Genomic DNA, 20,738 nt, shown 5'->3' with positions numbered 1-20,738 from the left:
TTCCCATACCTTATACCTGTCACTAAAAATAGGTCACTGACTTTATTCTAGAGAGATGAGAAGACTGACAAAACTGTTGTGCCAGAAAAGTAGCAAAAACAGTTAAAGAACTCTCTCCCTTTCTGGCTTTTGCCCAAGTTAGATAATTTTCCCTAAACTGGTGGAAGGGGAGGAGGAGGACAAGAAGAAAACCATACAACATGTAAGATCCCTGCTTTCTACAGGCTTCACAAGTAGGAAAAAAATGGACAAACAAGACTACCTTCCTCAGACAAATAGTGGTTAATTAATGTAGTTTTAAATTTAATTGTATGGTTAATTAATGCAGTTTTAAATTACATTTTGTTTCAGTAGGCTGATACATGCAGGAAATGCATTCTGATCAGACCACTGAAAACTAAATACAAGTTAAAAGAAACTGTTTAAATTAACTCTGCAACAATGTAATTACCTTGAAGCAATCACATACTCTTCAGCCCTTTAACTCCAAGGTTCAAGCCAAAAAATTGAGTGATTCCTTCTTTCTCCCCTGGCCTTGACTCAGCAAAGTACATAAAAGCTAACCCTAGAGTACACACACCAAGACTGCAGTTTTCCTTGAGGAAAGGGTACAGAGGCACTTTGCAGTCCAGACACAGCAAGTGTAAGCTGAACATTTTGAGACAGCCAGCTTTTACTGCTCTGTGTTTGCCCACAGTCCCAACTGCCCAAGGAGTCATTGGCCTTAGGAGAGCAGTGGCTTCCCCTGCTGACACCTTGTGTGTCACAGAGACTGCAATACTGCTTTAAGCTTGCTTCAATTCTGGCAGACAGCTGAGAGTGGAGTTGTGAGCTGACATGTTTATCAGCATCTCTCCAAACTCAATGTGCAAATTTCAGTAGGACCCTTCAATTCTGTTACTAGTAACAAAACGTTTTGACACCTGAAAGATAATTGACACCTCAAAATCCCAGTGTCTCTAGCTTATGCCCAAAAAAAGGCACAATACATCCCAGCACTCTCTGGTGGATCAGGGAGGATTAATGCATACAGGCAACAGTTTTGCTGAACAGCAGAGGGAGATGTTTGTGTCCTCAGAACATATTCAAATAGACACTATTTCTATTTCCTTTTCTTTAAAAAGAAGAACTTTTCTACAAATGTCACTGTGAATTTTAAACACGGCAGGTGAAATTTCTTGTAATAGAGAGACAAAGCAGATCCTAAGTCCTCTGATACTATGATACCAATAATAAATGATTCAGATAAGCCACATGGATGTTAAGACAGGAAAGAATCTACCACATAGTGCTAAAAACACAGTGAATTTTATGAACTAACTGTCCAACTGATTTAAGCAACTGTTTCTATAAAAATGGTATCTCCACCAGGGAAGAATTCATGCTAAGAATTTTCTGACTTCTTAACATTTATGTGGACATAAGAGTGGATGGTACCATCTGTATTAAATAAATGGCATAATACAAAAGGAATAGATTGATATCTTTAATTTTAAAATTGTTTCTAAGCAGATACAGAAAGAAATTCAATTTCTAGGTCCCTCAAACTGCAACTTCTAGTTGCCAGTGGCCAAGCCAATAGAAAAAAAAATGGGAGAGATATCTAAAGAGATTAGGCAGCTATGGAGTATTTAAAAGCTTTCCTTTTAAAAAGTATTAAGAAAAAGTAAAATAAACATCTGTCAGAAAGAGTCTGGCAGCAGGAGGAAGGGGTAGCTGGTCTCTCAAGAAACATCCCACCTCAGACTTGACACTGGCCAATCACATGGATTTTGATTTCCATGTGATAACACAAACCACATGGACAGTTGCAGAAGTCAGCAAAGTTTGCTCTGTCATTCAACAGCAAACCCTGTTGAACAACATGTGGCACATATTGGCTCTTCCCAGCACCACAAGGTATCAGGTTTTCAGCACCACTTCTTTTAATTCAGGAGCAGTTGATGGTCAGTTATTCTAAAATAGAGAGGGATTTCACAGCATTTTATGTGTTTAACTGTGCTAGCAGGACCAGTGCTATACACCAAGAAGCTTGAACACTTCTACAGCAATAAATTATTCCTTTCAAGGAACAGGAACAGTGTCTCAGAGGTAGATGATAAAACATTCTGCCAGAATTCTTTGTGACCCACCTCACAGTTCCTGAGACGGCGTGCCCATGCAGGCGTATTTAGTGGCAATGGCTGAAGAGGGATGGGAAAAGAATCTTCCACTGCCCTGAAAAAAAAATAATAGAAGTCTATACAGATATTCAGAAAAGCAACAACTTAGTCTAAACTACAGGCAAGATCAAATCAGTGTATTATGTATAATCCTAGAGCATATGATCAAACTATGGATATTGTATTAACAGGCCTTAAAAACCTGTGGTTTTAATTTTCATATTCTATTTCATTGTTAAAATAACTTACAGTGAATAAAAGTATTAAAAAACCCCTCTGGTTTCTACATTCAAGTCCTCCAAACATTCAGTACACTGTGTGTTCATAACCTCTTTTCCATGGTAATTTTGTGATAACCATTGCAAAAACAAACTGCAAGAAAAAAAGGCAGTGCTAACATTGCATCAAAGTGATTGTTCATCCTTTAACCCCTGACCTACCTGGTGGTTGTTTTTTTTGATACAGTGAGAGATGCCTGTGGATGTAGAATGTAACTGCTTGCACTGTCTGCTATGGAAGCCACCACCACAGTCTGCAGATTCCCATCACCACACTTCTCTTCTGAAATATCTTTACCAAAAAAAAAAAAAAGCAGCTTCCTGATTAATAACTGAATATAGAATGAGGAAAAGCAAGCTATGATCAAACTTTGTATTTGAAGCAAGCCTTTTGATGTAGGAAAGAAATTTTATATATGATAAAGTAGTCTAATAGTTGTGAATCAGTGCTCAAACTCCATGTGCTCCAGTGCTCACACTGGCACACATATGAAGATACACTTGGTAAGGCTGCTTATATTTAATGACTATGGTAATTGTGAAGGTAAATAATCAGAGCAATTTGCAAATTACTCTGCTTTCAGGAATCCATATAGGATTGCACAAGTATTTAGTTCAGCTGCAAGTCACACACTGGTTGCTTTTAAAATAAGAAAAAATGAGGTAATGATATTGCTTTGTACTTAGAAAAGAACACTTAAACAAGAAAAACAGGCCTCTTGTAATTGAATCTGACATGCTGTTAGAACAAATGTTTTAGCCTTTCTTGGTAATGGGGAGCAATCCACAAGCCAAAAATTGCTCTTAGATTGAAGTCTGTGTGTACAGTTAAACAAAAACATAATGGAAAACTGTGAAAGCAGACATTCAATATTTTGGTCTCAACAAAAACACATGAGGTCTCTTTAGATGAGGGATTTTTGCCCTTCAGTTATGAAAGCTTCTTTTCCTCATCCAGAGAGAGTGGTAAGCTATTGACACAGTACAGAAATGGATCCACACAAAGCTCCATAAGAAGATTCCTAAGTGTGCACTTGGATTAACACCACTCTGGCTCAAAGCACTGGTTCCTCCTGCAGGGACATGCCCTTAAGACACTACAGGCTACTCTGAAGTCTGCACCATTCTGTGCATTACCACCATGTGCAGACAAGTGAAACTCAGGAGCTGACAGGCCACTCTCCTTTCTCTTCTACCTCCACAGTAAACTGCTGGCAAGTCTTCCCAACTGTCTAAAATGGAAATGCAAAACTACTATTTAGTATTTCAGCTTAGTGCTTACAAAGAGTAGCAGCAATTATTTTGTAACTAAAGGCCCAAGTCAGCTTTAAAGTAGAGTAAGACTGCTGTAATCAAACCTGGTTTTACCCCTGAAAGAGCTGGAGAGAGAGGGAAGGTTGAGCATTAGGGTAGGAACAAGTCTTTCAATGCAAGGTCAGGAAAACATATTGCAACCCTAAGTAAAAGAGCTAGATCACTGCTTGAATGCCAAATCTTTCTTCTGTTCACCCAGCACCAGGACTCTACTCTTTTTCTGAGCTATCATTCCACACGAACACTCAGTCAGTGCACCAATCTTGACAACTTTATAGAGAGAAGGAAAAAACAGTTTAAAAAACATCTGAGACTTTAACAAAATGCGACCACCTCGTTCTCAGTCTCACTCTGTGAATGCAACCTAGTACATAGCATTTTGCCATCCAGCAAGGATTGCAGATAAATAATCAATGCTTTCAGATTTCAGTATGTCCATTTTCTAGAGAAAACCTGAAAATGTGGCTTCCAGTGTATCTCAGCACATGCTTAAAATGTGACAACTAACACATCCCAATGAATGGAAAGTTACATCTTATTTTCCTTGACTGGGAACTGAATTTCTACCTAAATGATTCATTCTTGGCTTCATAGAAGATGCATCATCACCAGTGATGTCTGGAACAGAAGATTTAATGTTCTTCTGGCCTGTCTGCATTACAGGAATTAACTACTTAACTCACAATGAAGTAAACAAATACTGAACATTTGAAGCCAATAGTACAGCTGGTGGCACAAATATCCTTATTAAAGGTAAATAAGGCAGGAAACAACTCTGTGCTTGATATGTCAATCTACCCATAACACACCCTTGAGAAAGGGGGCATAATAGCTCTCATAAGCTTTCATTATGCTTTTGCCCAGCAGAAAATGTGGTGTGGGAGGCACCAGATTCAAAATCAGAAAGCAGGTTCAGGGTGCACTCTGTCTTATAACATAGGAAAGGAAACGAGGTGCTTAAAAAAGAGCATGGAGGATGAGCTTAGTCACAGGAGCACAAACCCTCAAGCCCCACAGGTTAAACTCACCCTGTGTGCTGGTCACATCCAGAAGCTGACCTGGAGGAATAATCACTTGGGTCACTCCTGGCTGGGCAGAAGGAATGACATGCAGCACCTGCCCATTTTCTGACTGGCTGGTAACAATCATCTGTAAGGCAGTCACACAGAAGGATGAATGGCTCCAGTTTGTATGGTGATCATGCAGCATGACTGGGTTTGATTATTACCAGAACAGGAAATATTTTGCTTAGAGTTAGGGACTGTATATTTACTTGACTTTACATAATAAGCAAACTGTATCTTTATTGTCAATTTCTTAAAATTACTTTCCCCTTTTAAAATAGGTCTTTAATTAAAGAAAGAAAGAAAGAAAAAAAACCCAGTACTTTACCTGATTCTACAATGAATTTATTTGATTCTACACATTTATTTGAAACTGACAATTCTACTATTACACACAAACACCTGAAAGCCATTCATAGTTGGATTCACTGTAACTCCATTCATGGACTAGCAGAACTAATAGTAACATAAAAATTGTGAGCTTTACTTCTAACAAACTGACCTCTATGGGCAGCATTTCATGCAAAAGCAGAGAGAAGAAAAGTCCCAGGGCTTAAAAAAACAATACAAATTCAATCACCTGGGATTCTGAAAAACTTGAACAACTCCTCTTGGTATATTTACACAGGACATAATTACACAGGACTCTGGGTGAGAGAGTTGCCTTTTTTACAAAATAGGTGTTACAAATTACAAAGTAACATTTTAAGAAAATTAATTGAGGGAGAAAGGTGAAACATAATGACTTAGCTAATGTACTGATTCCCCAAAAAGCCCAGAGATTTATCCAGGGAATATAGAGAAAGCAGCAGCAGTAGAAATACAAGATTGTCACACTGCAGCATCCAGGCTCAATAATGACAAAAGACATCAGTTTAAAATTAGTAATTGCTGCAGACAGGATTTGCCTACCTGAAGAAGGGCAACTGGAGCATGAACTGTACCACAGAAAAGTTCCACCTTGTCGCTAGATATAAAGTCTGAATCAGCTGTTGCTGCACCAAACCACCAGTAAGAGAGCTCCTCAGCGAGCTCCCTGGTGTGTGAACACTCACCATGGGTGCCCCGGGCCCTCCCAGGGGCTGCAGCTCACACAGCGGCTGCCTGGGCTGCTCTGCCCCGTGCAGTTCCTCGGCAGAGCAGGACCGCGCCTGGGGAGGGCTGCCCGACAGGGGGACTGCGATGGGCAGGGCTGGGGGAGAGTCGCTCTGGCCGAACAATAGATCCCTGGAATCCATGCACCTCAGTTGCTTTCACAGAGGAAAAACAGTAAAATGTACTTTGAGCAGCAACTTCTACGAAGGAAAAAGAAAAAAAAACGAAACAAGAAAGAGAAAAGAACATTTAAAACCAGTGTGCAATAGCATACACTCAGAGGAGCTCTTGACCTTCTGGATCAAGAGGCTAACACTAGCAGTTCTACTTTTGTTTTCTACTTCCATGCTGAAAATTATTCTTATACCTGTTTCCTAGAATGAAGTCTCTCTACTAAGACAAAAGAAAATCCCTTTTGCTCAAAATCTACTCCCCAAAAACCATGTATCAAACACCTCAAGTCTGCCCAGAAACTGAGAAGACTTATACCAAAAACAAAACTGTAAAATATTCACCAACTTGATTTGACTTCAGAAGAAATCCTAGATACCATTCCACTTGGCCTTTCCATACATGCATTTAGCTATGAAGAAAAAAAATCTCTACACATTTAAAAAATTCTTTACCACAGAAGAAATACAAGCAACACAACCTCTGATTCAAGGCCAGGAATTGTACAGCATAAGGTCAAGAATCAGATTTTCAAAATCCTAAAAAAATAGAGTGCATCTTCATCAAGTTCGTAGAACCAAAGTCTTAGAGTACATGCCATTTTCATTAAATTATAGAGCATAGGCACAAATACTTGTCTTGTTGAAACTGTGACAACACAAACATTAAGCATGTCAAATAATGGGAAAATAGGCAGTCCTTGTGACAATAACATGTCAAGGTGTCATTTGGCCAGTGCAAGAAGGGCTGCAATTTGTTCTATCTCTTGCAGCAACTGCACAAACAACTCTGATGTTTTTGCAACAAAAATTAATACATTACAAATCAAAGAATGAGGAAAAGTGTTTCTAAATTTTATCTAAAGTCAGATTTTATCTAAATAATCCCATCAAAAATTCTGCAGGTATAAATCTTCTGTGCTGAAACTGTCTACAGTGAACTATACCAGAAAAGCAGCACCAAACAAGTGGCACCTGTTGTGTTAAAGCCATTGTGCACAGATCCTAAGCACACAAGTAAATCACAACCTGAATGACATTTCATGTCAGAAAAACATTCTGCAGAAGAGGATTCGTGCACAGAAATCTCCCCAAATAAGAAGATCTGGCAATATCTAATAAAAAATACATGAAAGACTCCTCCCCCTCAATACATACACAGGTGTCCTGTGTCCCTGAACTCTTTATTTGTCACATTTGGTCACTAAGCAATGCCACCTCATTTTCACCTGTTCTGAACCTCTCCTACTCCAACACATGTCACAAAGCATTCTTTTTTAAAGAGTTAACAAAATAAAACATGCATTTCTCCAGCACCATAGCAGGACATAATCACTGAAGGTTGTCATTACATGTAACATCTGGATATTCATCAGTTCAAAACTGAACGGTACAGGAACCCAAGGGAAGGATGCACATTCTTAAAAGACATGATGCATTACTCTAAGGGCAAGAAAAAGCCCTGCATTGATGAAATAGCATATTTGAAACTGTAAAGGAAGCATCTACAAGGACAAAGCATTCATAGCTCACCTGAAAAATCTGATCATTTGTTTCTGACTCTCCTGTAGCATTACAGCTGCCTATGAACAAATCATTAGATCCTTCCATAGCAATGTCATGGTCAGCTCCCCTCTCTTCCATTACAAGGTGACCTGAAAAGGTTACAGAAGTTCATTTTAGCCTTCTGCCAGGAGATTGCTGCAGGTGTTGTCTTCAGGTTTTACAAACTTAGTGTTACAAGTTCTAATGCTGTTGCAAGGCAACAGCAAAGCTCTCCAGAAATCCTTGCCTCCTTATCACATTATTACTCACTGCAGAAAAATTCCAGTGTGCTGCTCCAGGAGTAGAGCTCAGCCTTTTATATGAGACAATTTGCTTGATTTGTCATTGCATACACAGATACAAAACACACATGCACCCTCCCACGATTTTCATCTGAATATGTCCAAAAGCACTGAACTAACAACCACACACATCCAGAGAACACTTGATATTTAAGCACATGCCAGCAGTGCTTTATAAATACATTAGTCACCTTCTTCCATAATCACCAGACAGAATTTGCATTATGCAACTCTGTCATGCAGACATCTTGAAGCAAATCAATTTGTTTTAAAGGCTTATAAGACAGCATGGAAAAGAAATAAAATTACTATTGTTAGTCTACAGTGATATGCTTTGGGCAGAAAAAAACACCAGATATGGAAAACAAAATTCGGCATTAATCACGTGGTGGAAGACAAAAAGAGTTCCCAGCACTCCAGAGATCTATCTCCTATCCGAAAGGAAGCTTCAAGATACTCAGCTGCCCATTGCAAACCTTCAAACAGACAGATAATATTGGACAGTGAATTGCCACATGCACAGGACAATGCTCTCATGCACACAGCACACCCTTTAAAGCGGCAACCAATCCCAAACATTCACAAGCAGCAGGACAAAATGACAATTAACTTGGCCCCTGCCTAACAAGAGTTTACATCTATAACACTACACACACAACATACCCAAATGAACAGCAGAAAACTCCTGGAGTTTGGGGTGAAGGAGGGGGAAGGGTGGTCACGATTTTTCCCTTCAGTATTTTATTTTAAAGACAGGCTGCATTATATTAGCACATGACTCCTACCAGCTGTATCTTCTTCACCACCACACAAGCAAATTCCTCAAGATGGACCTTCTTGGCTCTGGAATTTCAACTGTTTACAGCTTTTGCAAGGAGACTGTAACAGGCTAGAGAGTAACTTCAAAAGAACCCTACAACTCTTAAAGCACAGATTTATTCTGCTTTGCAAAGGTATAAAGGACACAAAGGCAAAGTAAATCCACATCTCCTTGGCTTTTGAAGCTGAATAAAACATCCTGCTGATACAAACAACATTGAGAAGTTAAGCAGCTCATATGCTCAATATATTAATACTCTAATCTAAAGCAGATTTATTTTTCCATTCAATTTTCAAGTGATGACACTCCAGACCAAGTTCCAAATGAAGTTACCTCATGTTTACCAAATATTTTTGAGCTTTGGATCTGAGAACAATTATAAGATATTTCAGTTAAAATGTCTGAAGCATCTTAGCAGCAAATGGAAAAAAAACCCCAGAAAACCAGATTTCATCATCACTCAACCATTTCCTCTCAGCTCAAAGATGTAAAGAAGAGACAGCAGTTTTGCAAAAGCAGCACATTTAGTTCTTTGAGATAAACTGAGTTTGTTCCAGATACCGATAACACGGACTCTGAGCATGCTGGAACCCAACAACAGAACACAAGGACAGCTCTATGGGGACACACCAATGACCCCAGCAGCCCAATATCCTGTAGCTAACAATAGTTAATAACAAAGCTCAGGGGGAAAAATCCAGCAGTGAGGTAAATACACAGTGATATTTATCCAGCTTCCTTTCATAGGCAGCTCATATATTTTATATTTGTGTTTAAAATAATCCCTGTGCTACAATTTTGCCCCATGATTTTGTCTGATCAGTGTTGTAACCCAGGCAAACCACTGGCACACACACCACTTGGAAAATCAACATCATGGTTTAACCATCCAGGTTTCATTAACCTAAGTGCTTGTGTGCAACCACAAACAAAAATTATTATTTTTTGTCTAAAAGAAATATGCTTCTACAGAGGTGTACAAGTACATGCACAGTTAATAGATCTTACAGTTGTATAAATATTGCTGAAGAATTCCCCAAACAGGAGAGTTAAATCCTGTATATTTATGTATACGTAAGTATAGGAATATTTGTTAGGAACATGTAAATAGCATGTAAGTATCACTTCATAAACATTAAGTGAGCACCACAAAAATTCCCACTGTAACATCAGGGCATCACACGTTTAACAGCTGGCTGAAGGAGAAATGTGTAAGTTTAATGCTAGTGTACAGTGGGAACAAGAGCTGCATCCTCAAAGCACACAGGCAGTTCTCTGTGCCTCAGCTTTAGCCTTAACACAGCTCCACTCCCACCACTTTATAGGTTGCTTCCCGATTCCAGTATTCCAGGGCCATTTCCAACACATGGGTTAGTGTATTTTAATGCCACAGGTCTACTTCCTTCAACCTGCTTCCATTTGGGAAGCCCTTTTCTCAAGTAAAGGGAAATCGATGGCCATTGTTGTCCCAGGTTCACCTCTACAAAGACAGCAAGCAGCCACAGAAACTGCTACCACAGGCAAACATGATAACCACATGAGCACTGTATGCAGAGTGCTGGTTATACTTAACAGAAAATACATACAATTGAATGCTTCACCATCAATCTCTTTTGAGTTTTCTGCAAGATTATAAGAAGACTTTGGATAACTGCATAGCTTACAGCAATCAAAATTCACTGTCTGAAAAAGCTCCCTCTGAGCACATTTCTCTACAACCATTCACAGTAGCACAAATTCACAAGGGCGTGAATTACAGCAAAACATATCAGGGAGGAAATCAGGACATAGTGATACTTCCCAGTAAAGGAGTTACAATTAGCTTTGTCAGCTTGTACTAAGTTTGAGATTTAGCATTATCTCTATCACAGAAGAGGAGGCAGATGCTGTTAAGAATACAGAGAAGATCTGGGGACTCACACATAAAAGGTTTCTCAAGTCAGTTTTTGGTAGACAACGCCAATAGCTGGAAAATGACCCTGTGTCAATTTCGCTGACAAACAACTCTAGGTCTGTGAAGTATGCTTCAGAAATAGATGAGATTTCAGAGCCTCACGAAACAGCAAACACCCAGCACCCGCCCGCTCCAACACCGAGTCACCACTCAGGGAAACCCCGGCTGTTCCCAGAGGCCACGAACAACTGTCAAAAAGGTGGGGGGAAAAATTTATAAACAGCGCAAGCACACAGCATGTCCTCACACAAGCAGCCTTCTCCCAAAACACCAAACTCACTTGCAGCTTCTTTTTAAGTCCACCCCGCGTTGGGTTTATTACTCCTAGTAGGCAGTTTATTGTGGGTGTGCCGCTTGACGTGCAGAGAAACACAACCCGAGTGACTCCGAGCAAAGACCACCGCTCCAGCGACCCCGGGCGGCACACGGGGCACTGCCCGGCCCGGGCACAGCCCGGCACAGCCGGGACACAGCAGGGGCACAGCCCGGCACAGCGCGGGCAAAGCCCGGACACAGCCCGGCACAGTCCGGACACAGCCCGGCACAGTCCGGACACAGCACGGGCACAGCCCGGACACAGCTCGGCACAGCACAGGCACAGCACGGGCACAGCCCGGCACAGCACGGGCACAGTCCGGACACAGCCCGGCACAGTCCGGACACAGCACGGGCACAGCCCGGACACAGCCCGGCACAGCCCTGACACAGCTCGGCACAGCCCGGACACAGCACGGGCACAGCCCGGCACAGCACAGGCACAGCCCTGACATAGCCCGGCACAGCACAGGCACAGCCCAGGCACAGCCCGGACACAGCCCGGCACAGCACAGGCACAGCCCTGACACATCCCGGACACAGCCCGGACACAGACCGGCACAGCCCAGGCACAGCCCGGGGCGGCCGCCCTCAGGAGCGGCCCCAGGAACCGCTCCCGCACCTGCGAGGGACCCCGGAACGCGCCCCAGCCCCGAGGAGCGCGGAGGGCGCCTCAGCCCGCACCCGTCGCACCCCTCGGCACCACAGCCCCGCGGCGGGGGCGGCGGGAAGCACCGGCCGGGGCCCCGTCGCGGCGGCCCGGGGGGAGATGCCGGAGCCGCGTTACTCCACCTGGGCTCGGCTCCCGCAGCCCCGCCGCCATGCGCGCCTCCGCTCCGCGCACGCGCGCCCGCCCTCAGCGCGGAGCGGGGCGGGGGCGCGCGGGGGGCGCCGGGAAGGCGGCGGCGCGCGGCCTCTCGGGAGCGCGGCGGGCGCGCGGCACGCGGGCGGCGCGCGGTCCCGCCGGGGGCTCGGCCGGGGCGCGCCGCGACACGTGCTCGGTGCCGGCGACAGCCATGGCGCAGCTCACGGCGCAGCTCACGGCGCGGTTCCGCACCGAGAACCGCAGGTGAGCGGCCTCCCCTGCCGGGCCGGGGGTGGGTTCGGGAGCGGGTGACGCGGAGGCGGTAACGGAGCGCTGTGCCCGCAGGTTCGCCGTGGAGGATGTGCCCTTCTCGGTGCCCGCGACCTCCGAGACCACCGACCTCAGCCACCTCATCAACAAGCTGCTGGCCGCAGCGCACGGTAGGTGCCGCGGCCGGGGCGGCCCCTCGGAGCCCGGCGTGCCCCGTGTCCCCAGGCCGGGCCCGGCCCCGCGCGGGCTGTCACAGCCGGCGGCACCCGCGGGCCCCGAGCCGGTCCTGCCCCGCCGCTGTGGCTCGGCTGCCTGCCGTGAGGCAATCCTGGAATTGATGTGAATGAAACGCTGCGGTACCGGCGCTGCCGGGCATTCCCAGAGAGATGGACCACAGGCTGGAATGCTCTGTGTGTGCCCGGCACCACAGGCCAAGCTGCCACAGCAGATGGGAATGGAAGTGTTGCTCCAAACCTGGCACAAGATCTAATGAAACCAGAGGTTTCGTTTTTATAACGGCCTTTAAGAAAACTCAGCTATTCTGTCGGGGCTGAAATGGGCCGACTGACTTGAAAGCTGATCTGAGAAAGCCACTTGTGCGATGTTGTTCGAAAATCCCATTTTCTATAAGAAACTGGGTCAGTGGTATTATACCCTGCTTCTTGAACCTTTTGCAAGTTGCTTTCAACCCGTGACATTGCAAACAATTCTGAACAGAAAACTGGTCCACAGTGCAGTGCTTCTGACAGAATGCAGAGCCTTTGTCATTTATGCCATTACAAAGGGAGAAATACGAACCAAGAGTTCTCAGGATTTTCCTACTGTTGCCACAAATACAGGGCTCTAGCTGGTAGTAATGAGAATGGCAAGATCCCTACAGAACAGTCAGGAAGCACCACTGGGGTTTGATTACACAGAGCTACAGAGAAAATGCAATGAGAGGCAAACAACTCTTTGAACCCCAACAGCAAATTTTCCTTCCTCTTACATAATCCTGTAGAAGTGAAGGGCTGCTCACTTAAAACTGGGAGAAGAAACTAATTGGTTGGGGTTTTTGTCTTGTTGTCATTTGTTTTGGGGTTGTTTATGTTTGGGTCTTTTTTAAACTCTTCCTGGCTCCATTTCCTGAACCATTCACAAAATTATACCATTTTTGACAGTGACAAATAAGTAGTGACACCTGAACATTGGTTTTCCCCATTTGTTTCAGAGGATCACAAGTATGTGGAATTTGACTTCCTTATCAATGGGCAGTTCTTGCGGTTGCCGCTGGTCACACACATGGAAATGGAAAACATTTCCACAGTAAGTCATACTCGGTGTCTCTCCTTCTTGGGCACTATAACATATTTAGCCAGTTTGCTTCAATCTGATTTAGATATTACACTGTTGACTGGGTAGATTTCTTTGCTCAGTTTCATTTCTTTTCTTTCCCAGGAGAATTCCCTATATTTTTAAATCTATTACAAACTGCAGTGATTAGAGACTGCAGACAGAGCAGTGCAAGGATGTTATCCAATCTGTTGTCTGTGTACAGTTCAGAGGGAAATTCTTCTCTTATTCAGTTCATCATTGGACTGAATACATTTTTGTGTCTTATGGTGGGGGATAATGGGAATGTTTAATATTACCTCTAGAAAATGTTGCAGTGTTTTAGACACCAGTTTTGTATTAGTAAATGTAGAAGAAGAGAAATGTAAGAAGACTGAAATCACTTGCTTTTGCTTCCAGCTTGCTATTATAGTAATTTGATAAAAAGATGGAAAGCAATGTAATTCACACTTTTTTCCTAAATATTTTTGTTCTACTGATGTGGCAAAGAACTTGGATACCAAGACCTTTGCTCAATAAACTTGTATATTTGTGCCACACTACAGTTAAATTTTACTGTTAAGTGATTAAAAAAACCAAAACCATGCTACATCACTAAATAAGTATTTTGTCTGTGAGCTCAGGAAGAAGTGGTGGAAATAGAGTATGTGGAGAAATACATGGCCCCTCAGCCAGAAGAATGCATCTTCCACGATGACTGGATCAGTTCTGTTCAAGCCACTGAAGAATGGTACCACACTAAGCCAGTTCTAAGTTTTGTGTTGCTTATTTATGTTCCTCCCTGGTATCAAATAGAGTGGTATTTTCTCTTTAATAATCCCTTGGGTGGATTTTCTTTTCCTCTTTGCTTTTTTTTTTTTAACCTGTCAAGTCAGCTACTTGCTTTTGTAAGCAGTTCGCTTGTTATACTGTCACAACAGTGACTTTAACACAGGTAGAAAACAGCTAGAGACACTGAACTTGAGATATTGCTTATACAAATGAACAAAATAAATGTTGTTTAGTATCCTTTTTCTTAAAGGAAAACAAGTTTTCCTCATTACTCTTTTTTGCTTAAAACCTTGACTTCCAACATGACACCCATCAGCAACAAATAGAATAGCTTACTTTTCTCCAGAGATTTTCCTGAAAAAAAGCCAAAGAGGCATAATTGCCTTTTCCTACTGAATTTTCACATTTATTTCCCAATGAGCTTGGTAATGTTCATATATTAAGTAGAGATTTGAAAATGCTTTGAGAACCTCTGGCAACATAGTAAAACTAACAAATTGAGTTTTGAATTATGTAAATTGTATAAGGGATCTTAAGTCACATCAACCAGAACATGCAGTACTCTCACTGCTTGTCTTTGTAGCCTGTACTCTTGGCCTCCCAGTTGCAAGGCTTTAACAAAGCTTTGCTATGTAGCAAAACGATATGTTTTCCTCTTTCATGCTATTTCTTTTAAACCGGTTACTCTGCTAATAGTTTTGCCACGTTTCTGGTTGAGGCTTTATTTCATAAAAACATTTGTTGGTCTTAAAGATGCTTCCAATGCTGTACCTGTAGGATATTAACTGGCTGCTATGACCAGACTGCTCGGATCTGGTCTGTGGAGGGAAAATCCATCACCACAATAGCTGGGCACACAGAAGTAGTGAAGGATGTGGCGTGGGTGAAGCAAGGTCAGTATATATAGCAGGGGGACAGTAGTAGTTTGATTTCCTGGGGGGGAATGTTAGCATTCCTTAACTATGAATATTTAATTGTTTAAATGTAATTATTTCAATCTCTGTCAGTGGTGTAAGAAATTAAGTCATGGTGTGCAGAAAATAGTCCTTTGACAATAATGAATATAGTCACTTTAAGATGGTTGTTGTCAATCCACCCTGCAGTCTCCATCAGCAAATGCTGGTGTATATGTAGTTACTATAACTGTACTTGCAGGGCAACATGATGTAAACTGAAGCACATATAAGTTTCTGTCTATCTGCTATTTCCTCTAGGATTAGAATAATTATTTATAAAAACCTTGGAAAGCTGAGTTGGGCATGAGTGTAACTTTTTTCTTCCTCAGATAGTTTATCATGCCTGTTACTCAGTGCTTCCATGGACCAAACTGTCCTGCTCTGGGAGTGGAACGTGGAGAAAAACAAAGTGAAAGCCCTTCACTGCTGCAGGGGACACGCTGGCAGTGTTGAGTCCGTGGCTGTTGATTGCACAAGAACCAAAGTGAGTGACTTCTGGAAAAAAACCTTAGTGGTTTGGGATTTAGCAGCCTGTACCTCAAAAATCCTGGTTTTATCCTTGCATGGGTGGGTATTCATCATCATGATTTTATGACAAAGTGATAATTTCCCAGTTTTGTTATGAGTGGTGGTTATTGAGGATTAAGAGTGTCACATCAATGCTAAGCCATAGAATCACAAAATCATTTCATTTAGAAAACAAGTTAAAATTTAAATGCATGAGAATTGTATGCTATAATGAAGTATTTTCAAATTTGACCTAAATTTTCATGGCAGTTTTGGTGGGAAAAAAATTTCCACCAGAGTTCTTGGAAGAAGCAGGTGATAAAGAGGTTCTTTCCCTTCACCCAGGAATTCAACACTTATGAGCACTCCTGCCAAAGGTGGAGTCACTGCTCCCAGCTTGATTCAATATCAGACAGTTTAAAGTCAATCTTTTTGGTGCTGAAGGAAATAGGTATTCTGTAGATATTTTTCCTACAAAGGAAGTAAAAAGAATAATTTGATGTATGCCAAACATTTTGGGGGGGGATTTTAGGAGCCCAGCATTGTTATTTGTGTGTCAGAACCCATTTTTCAAGCAGGTCTCTTCCAAGGTCCATCTGAATCAACATTTAACAAAATGTTTCTGTTCATACAGTTCTGCAGTGGATCCTGGGATAAGATGTTAAAGATCTGGTCTGCAGGTAAGATGTAAGTTTGTAAGGTTATATACATCACTATGCTGAGTTACTGGTTTACTTAATTACAGTTTCAGATCTTGTTATCACAGCTGCATGATGGCTGTAAGCACCATAAATATGGGGATTTGCTTAATTACTTACATGGAGATGGAATTCAAAAATCTGTAGCTCAAGTCTCCTGTCTTCTGTCCCAGTACCTACAGATGAAGAGGATGAAATGGAAGAAGCAACTAACAGACCACGGAAAAAGCAGAAAACAGAACAGCTTGGACTAACAAGGGTAAGATGAGCTCTGCGTTTGTCCAGGATTTTTCTTTAGAAGTGTAGCCACAGCAAATAATTTCTCTTTGCTAAAGGTGACTTTAAAACTGCTGGTATGTCTCAGGATAATCAGACTCTTTTATTTATTTGATAACTGACTCGAATCTGTCCCCATTGTATTTTAGACTCCCCTGGCAACCCTGTCTGGCCACACAGAAGCCATCTCCTCTGTGCTGTGGACAGATGCTGAAGAAATTTGCAGCGCATCATGGGACCACACCATTAAACTCTGGGATGCTGAGACTGGAGATCTCAAATCCACTTTGGTGAGATCATTATACTCGAGCTGTAGGTTAGCTGAGTCCAGCTCAGAGAAAAAGAAAAAGCTGTGTAAAATAGTAGCTCCTGTCTTAGTTACTATTTTCTTTGCTGACAGACAGGAAACAAAGTGTTTAACTCTGTCTCCTACTCACCCCTGTGTCGCCGCCTTGCATCAGGGAGCACCGACAGACATATCAGGCTGTGGGATCCTCGCAGCGAAGGTGAGCTAAACATGCTGGTCTCAAAGGTGTTCTTCAGAGTCAGAACTTTGTCCTGTCAAGAGACATCTCACAAACTTTTCTGGTCCCTCTGCTTGAAACCAGCCATCTGGGGGCTTTTATTAAATATAAAGCTTACATCTATTTTCTGTATTCTGCTGCAAGACTTGTTTTAATGTCTTACCTAAGAATTTAGAAATTATTCTTTTTTTTTTAAACTTACTAATAAATGTTCAACTGTGCAGTTGCAGAATGGATTTTTTTTGGTAAGGTTCAGGCTGAGGCTGGTCTGATAACCATTAAAGTGAAACAGTAGTCACTTGGACATGGTACCATATTTCATAAACAGATGGAATTACAGATATTATGGCTAAGCCTATCAGATTTATTGTCACAGAAACATTTCATAGAATGGTCTGGGTTGGAAAGGACCTTAAGGATCATCTACTTCCAACCCTCCTGCCCTGGGCAGGGACTTCTTCCACCAGGGCAGAGTGCTTAGAGCCCCACACAGCCTGGCCTTGAACACATCCCTTTTTGTAGGTACCAGAAGGCCACAAATAGTAAATAACATTTACTTGTTTAGCTTCTGTAAATCTAATCCAAATTTCATCAGCATATTACATGTTATTGATAAAAGTAATTTTTTGGTTGATTAAAAAAAATCTTTGAAAGGAAAATTTAGTGACAAGAAAATACATTTTGAGCGGTTTCAGGTTGGTTTCTTTTTTGGTTGGTTGGTTTTCATTCCCAGAACTTGTATGGCTTACATTTTTGATCACTTTATTTAGAGTTCACTTAACTTGAACTGCAATTGCACTGGATTTTGTATACATCTTCAAATGCTGGTTTCAGCATCTGCTGATGTCTTTTTTCCTCTTTCCATTCAGATGGCTCCTTGGTTCTCCTGTCTCTGACTTCTCACACAGGCTGGGTGACATCTGTGAAGTGGTCACCTACCCACGAGCACCAGCTGATCTCTGGTTCTCTGGACAACATTGTGAAGCTTTGGGACACAAGGAGGTAAAATAAACCTGTGTTTGTTGTTGTGGCACATAAGCTTACAGGGTGAGCTACCCCTCATGAAACAGAAAAAGCAGCCAGTCAGTGGAAACACCTGTGGCATTTGTGAAAACCCTCTAGGTTTTGGAAGTCAACCATAAAAAGGAGAAAAATACTTGTAGGCTACCACAGGGCTGGAAAGTTTATGCTGTTGAGCAGCATCTACACATGGAACAAGGAAGCTATAATAAATTCTTCCCAACAAGTGATTGAATTTCAGTCTCAAAGTTGTTTGCAAGCAGATGAAAAATGTTGCTTTCCTCTTTGGGAATGTAGGAGAGGAAAATACTGATGTGATTGGCTCTGGGGAAAGCAGAGGAAGCATCCCAGATGGTCAATGTCTGTACTCTCTCAAAGTGTTTATAACTGCTTGATCACATCTGTTTGATAGCATTGGGATAGCATTTCTCCCTGGGAGCAGTTGTTGTCTGCGATTGCTCACATAACTTCAAACCTGTTTTTCACCAGCTGCAAAGCTCCTCTGTATGACTTGGCTGCTCATGAAGACAAGGTTTTGTGCGTGGACTGGGCAGAAGCAGGGGTAAGAATCTGAAGAGCAAGTTACTTGATTTATATGCATGATGTTTAAGAAGAGAGCTAAGAGCAGTCATGGGCTGTTGTCTCCTTATGCTTAAAGCTAGAGGAGAACAGGCAGCTGTAGTTGTGCTGTGTTTGATGTCTGGTGATGTCCCAGGCACTGCAGCGTGTCCCCACACTCTGCAAAGGGGAAAGGTGGGAGCAGGAGCGCTGTGGCTTTCACTGAGCATTTTTGTCTCTCTAAACAAGAAGAGACAAGAACAGCACTGCACCTTACTCAGAGAACACATGTTCCGAGGTGGCCTCCCACCATGGGGACTAAAGCATGAAGCAAAGCTGGGGCCTGGCCATCAGTACATGTAGAAGGGGAAACTGTAGAATCCTCTAGAGCAAGCTGTTCTGCTACTGCAATGGTACACACATATTTAAAATTACCAAATCCCCCATTCTGTGAATATTCAAAATTCTCAGTGTGGCTCCTGTTCACTGTAAAAGTCAGGAAAAGCTTTAGCAGCTTTCCTACACAAGTTTCACTTCTAATTATAAGAGGAGAGTAAGAGAAAGTTGCTTCTGCACTCTGATTCTGGGATTTAGTAATGCATTAACAGTTCATTATTCACTGCTGCTTTTTATAAAGGAAAGAAAAACTGAGTCCTTAACTTCTGAGTACTTATTTTGCTTAGTTCTGGTATTAATCACAGTTTCCTTCTCTCATCAGTTGTTACTGAGTGGAGGAGCAGACAACAAACTGTATTGCTACAGATACCCAGCTACAGCCTCTGATGTTGGGGCATGAAGGTCAACAGCCAGAAGACTTTTTTTTTTTTAAAAGAATGATCTCTACATGCATCTCTACACAATCAACTTCTGAAGAAGGGAGGAGTTTGTTGCTCAGAGAGCTGTTCCTGGTTTTGTATTGGTAACCTATATCCATATTTGTCACAGAAAAATAGCAAAGCCCAAATGGGATTCATGTGAAACAAAGCAAAGGTAATTTCCTCCCTTCTGGATGGCTTTGAATTGACATCTTTTAAATTACTATTTGTATAGCCCTTTTAATAAGAAGTAAACTGTTTGCTGATACTTACAGAAAAACTACTCAATGACTAAATTATTTTTTGAGTTTACCTGCTTTATGTTGAGGAAAAAAATAAACCTTTTATCAACAGTTCATTGGTTTAGTGTGTAATTTCAGATAAAAATGAGATTTCAGCTCTCCTCTCAGTCTGGCTGTTGGCAGTTCTTACGATTTAGTCCTTAATTAAGAACCCAGGCTTCTTTCTAGGATGAAGACTTGGTATGTATGCAGTATAAATAGCATACATTTATATGATGATATACAGGAACTTGACAGATTTATTGGCAGATGAAATATTCCATATTTTAGTGGCTCATAAATTAGGGTTGTAGATTATAAGAATGCCAGCCTTGCACTACAGTACTTGTGCTGCAGTACCACTCATGTAGTGTCTTGGACCTAAGGATGTGTAGAAACAATGGTGGATCACACAGAGAAAGCAGAAGTAGAAGGAATTTGTTCTTACAAAGAACAGATGCAAAATGTTGCAATAGCTTTTAGGTTGACAGAGAATAAGCACTATTCAAACATGCTCAATTTCTCTGCTGGTGGTTTTGCTTTGAGTTCAGCATTCAAATGCAACAGCTTTGCTGCAGCTTGTTAGATTACATACATGTGCTGTTCAAGCAGCACCCTGTTAAACTGTGTGCAGACCTCACTTGAATATCCTCACCAGTGCCTTGGCTTCCAATCAGCGTAACACCTGCACAGCACTTACAAGTCAAATGCTTGAATTAATAACTGTTCTTTGAAGAGTGGGAACTCTAACCTCCATGTTTATAATATAGTCATATATATATCATATATAAACTATATATATACTTCATATATAGTTCTGAGTAAGGAGTTTTAAGAAATATCAAAGAGCAAAACTGGTGAAAATGACAAAGGACAGGGTAAGGATCTCTGATCCCTTTGCTCTGC

At 41.9% G+C, this 20,738-nt stretch overlaps 2 protein-coding genes across 9 annotated transcripts in view; one reads left to right on the top strand and one right to left on the bottom strand.

Moving 5' to 3' along the window:
• Positions 1 to 11,082, bottom strand: part of CARF (calcium responsive transcription factor) — a 30,539-nt gene extending 19,457 nt beyond the window's left edge. For 7 of the 8 annotated variants that reach the window (XR_008483100.1, XR_008483103.1, XR_008483101.1 and 4 more), the window contains exons 1-6: positions 10,985 to 11,081; positions 7,617 to 7,738; positions 5,874 to 6,113; positions 4,783 to 4,903; positions 2,603 to 2,732; positions 2,133 to 2,217 (exon numbers count right to left, since the gene is read on the bottom strand). Coding sequence is in view for 1 of the 8 variants with exons in the window: in XM_054277543.1 (XP_054133518.1) it covers positions 2,133 to 2,217; positions 2,603 to 2,732; positions 4,783 to 4,903; positions 5,874 to 6,056 (519 nt within the window). In the remaining 7 variants the exon portion in view is untranslated. Of the gene's footprint in view, positions 1 to 2,132; positions 2,218 to 2,602; positions 2,733 to 4,782; positions 4,904 to 5,873; positions 6,114 to 7,616; positions 7,739 to 10,984 lie in introns of all 8 variants that reach the window. The other variant, XR_008483105.1, reaches the window with a different exon arrangement.
• WDR12 (WD repeat domain 12) lies at positions 10,204 to 19,559 on the top strand. Its single transcript, XM_054277806.1, has 15 exons — positions 10,204 to 10,296; positions 11,070 to 11,250; positions 11,563 to 12,088; positions 12,170 to 12,264; positions 13,305 to 13,399; positions 14,050 to 14,156; positions 14,975 to 15,090; positions 15,483 to 15,637; positions 16,295 to 16,340; positions 16,532 to 16,617; positions 16,784 to 16,924; positions 17,035 to 17,140; positions 18,028 to 18,160; positions 18,668 to 18,740; positions 19,455 to 19,559. Exons 1-15 carry the CDS (start codon positions 10,204 to 10,206, stop codon positions 19,530 to 19,532), a joined length of 2,031 nt encoding a protein of 676 aa, XP_054133781.1. The 3' UTR covers positions 19,533 to 19,559.
• The last annotated feature ends 1,179 nt before the right edge of the window (positions 19,560 to 20,738 follow it).

Source organism: Melozone crissalis, unplaced genomic scaffold, assembly GCF_028551555.1.
Source record: "Melozone crissalis strain CALT ecotype California unplaced genomic scaffold, PUWL_Pcris_2 ptg000023l_1, whole genome shotgun sequence".
In the NCBI taxonomy this organism is placed as follows: Eukaryota; Metazoa; Chordata; class Aves; order Passeriformes; family Passerellidae; genus Melozone; species Melozone crissalis.
The sequence above is the reverse complement of the archived record's forward strand: the minus strand, read 5'-3'. Positions and strand labels throughout refer to the sequence as shown.

What these genes read in the sequence shown, in the direction of transcription:
- WDR12 (XM_054277806.1), top strand. Translation starts at nt 10,204, where the DNA reads ATGGCCATTGTTGTCCCAGGTTCACCTCTACAAAGACAGCAAGCAGCC. An exon ending in TTCCGCACCGAGAACCGCAG is followed by an intron (nt 12,089 to 12,169) that starts GTGAGCGGCCTC and finishes CTGTGCCCGCAG; the next exon opens with GTTCGCCGTGGAGGATGTGC. An exon ending in GCTGCTGGCCGCAGCGCACG is followed by an intron (nt 12,265 to 13,304) that starts GTAGGTGCCGCG and finishes CATTTGTTTCAG; the next exon opens with AGGATCACAAGTATGTGGAA.